The 9,174-nt window shown below is 30.7% G+C and overlaps 1 protein-coding gene across 2 annotated transcripts; it reads left to right on the top strand.

Moving 5' to 3' along the window:
• Positions 1-406: 406 nt before the first annotated feature.
• On the top strand, positions 407-8,028 carry LOC132939078 (membrane-bound transcription factor site-1 protease). 2 transcript variants are annotated; one of them, XM_061006096.1, is made up of 16 exons: positions 407-829; positions 1,211-1,342; positions 1,476-1,631; positions 1,730-1,850; positions 1,921-2,141; positions 2,203-2,387; positions 2,464-2,580; positions 2,644-2,781; positions 2,852-3,028; positions 5,446-5,947; positions 6,025-6,243; positions 6,309-6,537; positions 6,624-6,755; positions 6,817-6,961; positions 7,028-7,138; positions 7,210-8,028. In XM_061006096.1, the coding sequence occupies exons 2-16, from the start codon at positions 1,322-1,324 to the stop codon at positions 7,520-7,522; spliced, it is 2,787 nt and encodes a 928-aa protein (XP_060862079.1). In that variant the 5' UTR covers positions 407-829; positions 1,211-1,321; the 3' UTR covers positions 7,523-8,028. The 2 variants fall into 2 exon arrangements, with proteins under 2 accessions (XP_060862079.1, XP_060862078.1); XM_061006095.1 differs by having other exon boundaries at positions 1,211-1,362; positions 7,210-8,026.
• The last annotated feature ends 1,146 nt before the right edge of the window (positions 8,029-9,174 follow it).

The raw sequence follows: 9,174 nt of genomic DNA, 5'->3' as shown, positions 1-9,174 counted from the left end.
TCCCTCCGCTGACGCCGGGGTGGCCGACGCCAACCGGCCGCCGAACCCTTTTCACCCGACGCCATCGATGCCGCCGTCGCGTCGCCACCACCGACACGGCGACACCACCGACCGCCACAGCAGCAGCATCATCATCGGCCGATGGCTCCACCACCGTCGCCACCACTACGGCCCGGGACCACCGCCACGCGCCTCTGACCCATCCCCGTCGATGCACACCGGCACACCGCCGTCTGTGTGGCGGGTGGGCGACACCGCGCGGGCACGGCGCACCGTGTAATGTGTATTCGACTAACGCGAGTGTTATTGATCGTTGCGGCGCTCCGTGCGATTGTACGCGTTCGTTGTCGTGTGTATTCGGTCATCGTTACACTTCGTACGCGGCGCGCACCCGCTTTTAATTCCATTACGCCTCGCTCAGTCTTCCACAAACCCTCTTGGTGCTCAGTTCAGTCCTCGATGCCGTTGTCGTCCACAGCAAGTCGTCCACACTGTCACACCGGTCTCACACGCACAACACCCTCTTTTTCTTTTTTTTTTCTCTGTTTTTCCGTTTTTGTTTAATTCTCTGCGCGCTTAGAACACGACCATCGTAGTTTTACTGATAATAATATGACAAGACGATAATAATAATAATATATCAATATTCGAATAATAGTCAAACAATAAAAGTTAGGTAGTCCTCCTTCGCCCACCGCCGAGACGCCGACGCTCCCGATAATAATATGCATTATGTCAGCTTTACGCGCCGTTCAATTGATTCTCCTCACGGCCGGCTTACGGTTCGCCGTGTGTCACTCGATGTTTGAGTCGCACGTCGTCGATCAAGGTAACGTGTTTTCTATAACTGTAAACACACGCAAACACATTAAGCCATCCGTCCACGGGTGTTGACGACAATAAAATATTATCTATGCACCTATTATATCTGTCGATTCGTGAGATATGTTTGATATTCTTGGTTGTTATATTTGAAACCGACCGAGAATCGGACATATTTTACGGTCACAGAATACATCGACTGTTATTTACTTACAATTATCATCGTGTTGATAGTTAATTACATATGTGCCGGACTACATATTTGTAAATTGTAACATGGGTAGCCTTAATATATTATTTTACACTGTATTACGCATGCTACAGAAAGTAATTCATCAAATATCTTATATTATGAATTGTTAAAATAATATTGTAATATTTTTGGTAGAATATATTGTGACTTTCAATGGATATTACTTAAACGAAACAAGGTACAATTACATATCGGCTGCTTTAAGATCTTCAGGCGTTAACAATTGGAAAATTTTAGAAAGAAAAAATGCTGCCACCCAATATCCAAGTGATTTTGATGTTTTATTTGTAAATAAAAACAAATAATTAGCTCTATATTATATATATATATTTTTTTTAATTGTATTATTATGAAATTTAATATTATACTCCCAATTTGTAAGTTTCTACAATGTTTTTAGGTTGATGAATATTATTCCTTAAAAACCTTAGATGCACTGACTAGTCATCCAGTAATTAAAAAAGTAACCCCACAACGATTAGTACAAAGATATTTAAATGAACACTTAAATGGAACTGAAAATAAAGTGCTCTTACATAGAAGAAGCCTTGGCCAAGTAATTACTTAAGTATACTCAATGTTAATTGTGTAATTTAATTTGTTGACATTTGTTTGGATTCACTATTGTCATTTATGTAATCATTATTTTTTTAGGATATAAAATTATGGCAAAAACTAAACAAACGATATAAAACTCGACACATACTTCGTGCTGTTCCTTCTCAAATAACCAAAGTTCTCAAAGCTGATGTTTTATGGCGGTTAGGTATTACAGGTAGAGAATCACAAGTACAAAGCCTTTTTTATTATTTTGTTGTTTATTTAATGTACCAATATTAATTTAGGCAAGGGTGTGAAGGTAGCAATTTTTGACACTGGTTTGAGTAATTCTCATCCACATTTCAAAAGAGTATCTGAGAGAACTGATTGGACAGGGGATGGAGACTTGGATGATGGTCTTGGCCATGGTACATTTGTAGCAGGACTTATAGCGTCACACCGTGAATGTTTTGGGTTTGCGCCTGATGCAGATTTACATATTTTCAGAGTATTCACTAATAATCAAGTGAGAATTCAAAATATTGATAGGGTTGAAAAAAATAATTACTAACAAAAATACTATGCAGGTTTCATATACATCATGGTTTTTAGATGCATTTAATTATGCTATTATGAAAAAAGTTCATGTTCTTAATTTGAGTATTGGCGGTCCTGATTTTATGGATCAACCTTTTGTTGACAAAGTTTGGGAATTAACTGCTAATGGAGTTATTATGATATCGGCTATTGGTAATGATGGACCTTTGTATGGGTGAGGCTTTATGCATTATATAAATATGTGGATTGGTTTAAGATTTTTATTAAACATCAATATTAACATTTTCAAGTACTTTGAATAATCCTGCTGATCAAATGGACGTTATTGGTGTGGGTGGGATAAGTTTTGATGATCATATAGCAAAATTTTCATCGCGAGGAATGACTACCTGGGAATTACCACAGGGGTATATTTTTATAATGTGTATGTTCATAGAATGCATTTTTTCCAACTATCATTTTTCTTTTAGGTATGGCCGTTTGAAACCTGATATAGTTAGTTACGGCACAGATGTACATGGATCAAGTGTGAGTGGAGGATGTCGGACTCTCTCTGGCACTAGTGTTGCATCACCTGTGGTAGCTGGGGCTGTAACACTATTAACTAGGTAGAAACAAAACAATTAAAAAAGCTCAGAAATAGAATAAAATAATTGTATATTACTACGATATGTTTAGTGGTATATTGGCCCAAGGTAAAGTAGTCAATCCTGCAAGTATGAAGCAAGCTCTTTTAGCCAGTTCTCAAAGATTACCAGGCGTCAATATGTTTGAACAAGGACATGGAAAACTAGACCTCTTGAATGCTTACAAAGTATTGTCTAGCTACATACCACAAGTCAGTTTCAGCCCTAGGTAGATGAATAAATATTTAATAATTGCTATTTCTTTTTAAAAAAGAAAAATGTAATTTATATACTTAATTAAGATAGAATTATAGTAAGCAAAAAAAAGTTAATTTCCTATAATAACTATATGAGAGAAATGATGATAAACCATAAAAAGTATAATAGTATTTTTACAAGACAATAAGACGTGTAATCTTGAATCATGATGCTAAACTGCAAAACTGACAAATTATGATAAATATCAAATGTGTCATATTTAAAAAATAGTACCCAATATTCATTACCAATCCAATTTATATTTTAAGAATTTAACATCTTATATTATATTTTGACATTAATGAATAAAAATTATTTAAGATAATCAGGTACATAATTAGTAATTGTGTTACCCAATTTAATTATAAATCACTAAAAATGAAACTTACTTCGTCTAATATAAAGACTTCAATTTGTATTTGTTTTTATCTTTAATAAGTTTAACTCTTTATTATACTAACAAAAAAATATTGTGGAGGTATTTTGAAATCATTCAAATCATTAGACATTTGAAGTTTTTATATGTTCTGGGAGTTTGGTAGGCAATGGTGTATTCACTGTATTGAGATATTCAATTTGAAAGTAATTATAAATCATGCCATTCAAAAAATGAATAATCAATTAGATAAGCTTGATATAGGAATATGTATATTAAATATAATTTATAAACCTCATTTGGTTACTTATTTCACAGTTTCCCTGTAGTTTATAGTTATAAAATAAGTAGCAATTTGACAACATTTAAGATCAATAGGTTTTCTCGGAAAATGAAACATTAAATGACTTATGTTACACTTGTCTCCGACTTACAAACGCATAACATTGAAAATTATACGTACTGTATAATTGATTTAACTCTGTTTTGTTTAATGTTAGAGTAAATTGATCTTTTATCAAATTTAAAAGTAATAATATTATCTATTGAATCTCAAAGGTTTATACCTTAATTTTAAAGTGAGATATGACCATTTTAAAATACTGACCAGGGCCTCCACTGGGAGTGATAACCCAAACATGTTATATATTTACCTACCAAAAATATTTAATATTTATGTAAACCTTTGAAATATATTGTTAAAGATCATTAATCTTTAAAATAAAAAGCCTTAGGGTGGTTTAAAAAAATGCTTATAACTCTCTTTAAAATTAAAATATAAAAAAAAATTTATGAAATTCACTAGATAATATTTTTACTTCTAAATCTAATAATAATATTATACATTAAAACGTTAATTGGATCATTCAGAAAGTACATTATGCTATGTTTTGCGTTTATAAGTTAAAGACAAAAATTAATACGAGTGTACAGTAGATTCTTAGGAATTTTCAACGGTGGGGGGGTTGTGGATAATTTTTAGAAATATGTAAGGGGACTATCAAAGCACAAAAAAACAGCCAATGAGTGGGGGGCTTAAACCTTATGACCCCTTCCACTTTGAGTATGCCCATGTGAGTACAGCATCCTCTTAACCTAATCATTAAACTACGTTTCCCTAAATGAATCAAAAATTATTTGAAAAAAATAACTCTTTAAAAAGACTGCCAAACATACAAACAAACTTTTCTTTCTAGAGATATCAGCTGTATACTTGTTTATTTAATTAAAAATTAAATTTTGTTCTTAAAATTATTATTAATTACTTTTTAATAAAGATTATGATTAGTAAAAAGATAAATTAAATAAATATATAAATAAAATTATTCAAATTAATTAAAAGACAATGTGATTATAATAGCCATAGGCAGGAACATGTGGAGCCCGTGCACCACCCATTCAGCATTCACTATATTTTAATAAAATTTGGGGAAGGAAAGTAATTATTTTTCCAAATAAATTATACATATAAATGGGCAAACAAATTGCCTATAACCATAATTAAACTAATCATCTAATTATATATTTTTACCTTTTTATAAATATGACTTAAGGCCGTTCTTACAATGTCCGGTAAAGTGTCGGTTAACGCTAACCGACTCATAACAGATTTTATTACCGGCAGAATTCCTTTGGTTAAGTGTGTGTTAACTTTGACCGGAGATGGTAAGAACGGCCCTTATTATGCAACTTACAATAATATATAAAATAAAAGTTGGGGGACGGAGTGGCCAAGCAGACTATGGCTTCGGTTGCGACTTGCAAAAAAAAAAATAATAGTTGACAATAGCAAAAAATGTTTCAATAATAGTATAATACCAACAAATCTAAAATTTGTTTAACTGTAAATAGGTTTAGAATCAAATTTATAGATAATTCTAAAATAACAACAGATTGTTTTAATATGTCAAGCTAAATTTATAATAAAATAAACTGAATTATTGTTTTGGTGGGAAGTTGGGAGTCAACCTTATTATGTTGGTTTATAAATGATTTATAACTCATATATATAGTTATGTAGATTTGACGGAATGTCAATATATGTGGCCCTACTGCACTCAACCATTATATCATACTGGTATACCAGTCATTGTCAATGTCACTGTACTCAATGGTTTGGCAGTATTTGGAAAAGTGGTTGATGTTCCTGTTTGGTATCCATATTCCCATGACAATGGACATTACTTAGATGTGACAATACGTTATTCTCAGACATTATGGCCTTGGTCTGGTTGGATGGCTATTGCACTATCTGTGTCACAAACTATACCTAAAGATTGGAGTGGAACTGTTGCTGGCCATATTGAACTCACAATCGAATCAGCGAATACCAATTATACAGTTAATTTGCCATTAAGAGCTGCTATTATACCTCCTCCGCCAAGAATAAGAAGAATCCTGTGGGATCAGTACCATAACTTAAGATACCCACCGGGATATTTTCCAAGAGATAATTTGAATGTCAAAAATGACCCATTAGACTGGAATGCAGATCACATACATACAAATTTTAAGGTTAATACTTTATACAATTAAAAATATTGTAAGCATTTGCTATAGTTATTTTTATTTATTATTTGTTAATTGTTTAGGGTTTATACCAACATTTACGTAGTTCTGGTTATTATGTTGAAGTATTGGGTGAACCTTATACATGCTTTAATGCTACCAACTACGGAGCATTGTTAGTTATAGATCCTGAAGAAGAGTTTTTCTCTGAAGAAATAGTAAAAATTGAGACTGACATTGCAAATTACAATTTATCAGTTATTATTTTTGCGGACTGGTATAATGTTTCTGTGATGAAAAAGGTACATTATTATTCTATTAATATATTTTGTATTTACTTTGTTATATTTGTTATTTTTATTTTAAGATAAAATTTTTTGATGAAAACACCAAGCAATGGTGGATGCCAGTAACAGGAGGCTCAAACATTCCAGCTTTAAATGACTTGTTGGCGCCCTATGGCATATCTCTAGGTTCTAACGTTTATTATGGAGAATATGAAATGGGAGATAGAAAAGTGCATTATTCTTCAGGTACTCATATAACATCATTTCCAAATGAAGGAATTGTTGTTGCTAAAACTTTAAAAAATCAAGGTAACTAAAATGTTTAATATGGTATGTAAATATTTTAATAATCTAAATATATTATATACCATTATTAAACATATATTGAAATATAGGTGAAGAAATTTTAGGAAATGATAACAGTGGACGAGAAGTTGATGTCCCTATTTTAGGCTTATATAAATCCTCAGGATATATTGTTCTTTATGGTGATTCAAATTGTCTAGACAATAATCATATTGAAATTGGTAATTATTTGATTTATTTTTTAAAAATCCATCATTTTTATTCTCATAATTATTTTAATAGACTGTTATTGGATGTTGGACGCTATCATGGAATATATATCTACTGGTAAACTACCACATGTTTTTCTTGAGGATAATGTTAAAATCAGCAACAACAATACTAAACATTATTTAACCGAACGTCTTGAACACAATGAATTACACAAGTTAGCTAATACAATTAAATATCCACGGTCTATGATGTATATTTTTTAAATTTTAACTCATTTCAGATACTCTAAAGTGATTAGAAAAAGTGATTCTGGTATTGTACAACTACCTGTCCCATTGTGTGTCACAATTGATTTGGCTAAAACCGTTGTTCTTAATATTTCAGCTAACAGGTTATTAGCTATTAACATATATTTATCTAATAAACAATTTAATTTTTCATTGAATTTATTAATTTGTTTAGTGATAATTACAAGCCTCAAAAATTGAAAACTGACCCCTCTTACAAGGATGAAAATGAGTATGTATGGTTGCAATCCCTAGCAGCTAGTTCAAAAGTTTCAAATGAGACATTAGCAATTGAAGGATTTTTCACTGGATTTTTCTTACCTATAACAACACTTGCAATTGTATTGTCTATAGTAGCTATTTTCATCTTATGGCGATATTATTGTTGGAGAGCAAAAGCTAAACAGGGTCTTATAGCCCTTGGTAAAAAAAAAAACTGTTGGAGGTATCAAAAAAAGTTTTATGTATATGCTCAACCACAACAGTAGAATTCAATCTGCTAGAGGATATAATTTGTGATCTTAGCTTAAGTTTTACACTAAAATGTTTTGTTATCAAATATCATCGAACAAATATATTGAATATATTTTTAAAATTTATAAAAATAATTTATTTTGCTATTTTATATTATATATTTAATGGTTCATTTTTTATAAAACCTAAATTCAAAATTAGTAAGTACATGAGGGTAAAAATTAATAATATAGAGTATAATATATTATGCTATATTATGTATTTAATATAGGTGTAATCACACCAAATGGTGGCCATCCACTATATAGGCTATACGTTTATTTCTGTACTTAATGTCTACCTTATACAGTAAAACAGAAAAACCTACAAAAAAACAATTGATAGGAACTAGTTTGTATGACAAAAATTATGAAAATTATATGAATGATAAATAATTTAAAAAATATTCTTCCGTTAGGAAATTCCCAAAAAGCATATTTTGTAGAAAGTTATCAGTTATTAGTTTATTACATTTTAAATTAATTTACTCCAAAAAAATATTGATTATTTAAAAATTGTAAAAAATAAACTACTTGATTTAAATAAGAGTTTGTACCATCACTTTTAAAATTTTAAAATATTGATTTTTTCGCTTCTGATATCAATTTGCTGGCGATCGTTTGTGTTCCCCTCATCATTACCTACATGTAGTATGTATTATAAATATATAACATGAACAAAAGTCAAAAGTATTATTTGTTAATAATATTGTGAAACAAAATAATATTATATAATATTTATTATATATCTACTAATAATTAGTAATTACTATATTATTATACACTATTCCACATATTTCGAATTTTCAAAAACGACAAATTGATCGATTTAAATAAAACGTTTTTATTTTATTTATTGATATCAATGATAGGTACCGACATATTATAATATATTATGAATAAATATAGAATAAGACATACCTAACTACCTAAGTAATAAACCTATACCATTGATTGTAAATGTTAATAGTATTTATAATTAATAGCTAGATACCTACTAATTAAAGTAACCCAGTGCCGGGCGCTATGATTTTCGGGAACCTGTGTCCTTGTGCAATTTACAAAAGCGGCACCCGTCATCCAGTGAAGGATAAATTGCCGGTGTAAAATGCACCATGGCCCTGACACTTCTATAAGTGTAAGATCTCCGATAATATGCAGGGTATCGAAACATTATAAACTAAAATAGTAAAAAGTATGTATTGTTTTTTTCAAATAGTGTTTTTGGATTTTTGATTTTAAATTTAAGATTTAATAATTTGATAAAAATGTTTTCTAAAATAATAAATATACATAGGCACAAGTTTTTAAGTAAAATAAATTACTATAATATAAATACACCATAAATTAATATACCTAGTGGCTAGTACCTAATACAGATAGGTAGGTACATAATCGATATTCCATCTTCGTATGCAATGATATATCATTGAATTCAAATTCAACACGTCATATACAAACTATGAAGTACCTAACTTGACACCTACATCCTACTGTACACCGTTTATTTACTTACCCCTTTTTTTTAAATCATATTATTTGTTCAACACAAACTGCAGATAATAACTTATTATAATGACATAAATTCTAACTTCCCACAAAAAAATATGGTATATATAAAAACAGTT

Source organism: Metopolophium dirhodum, chromosome 2 (genome assembly GCF_019925205.1).
Source record: "Metopolophium dirhodum isolate CAU chromosome 2, ASM1992520v1, whole genome shotgun sequence".
Lineage (NCBI taxonomy): Eukaryota > Metazoa > Arthropoda > Insecta > Hemiptera > Aphididae > Metopolophium > Metopolophium dirhodum.
Note: the sequence above shows the minus strand (reverse complement) of the source record. Positions and strands in the feature narration are given on the sequence as shown.

Excerpts from the sequence above, each read along its gene's own strand:
- LOC132939078 (XM_061006095.1), top strand. The coding sequence starts at position 733 with ATGTCAGCTTTACGCGCCGTTCAATTGATTCTCCTCACGGCCGGCTTA. Across the intron at positions 2,782-2,851 it reads GCTGTAACACTATTAACTAG|TGGTATATTGGCCCAAGGTA; the intron begins GTAGAAACAAAA and ends CGATATGTTTAG. Across the intron at positions 3,029-5,445 it reads CAAGTCAGTTTCAGCCCTAG|TTATGTAGATTTGACGGAAT; the intron begins GTAGATGAATAA and ends TCATATATATAG.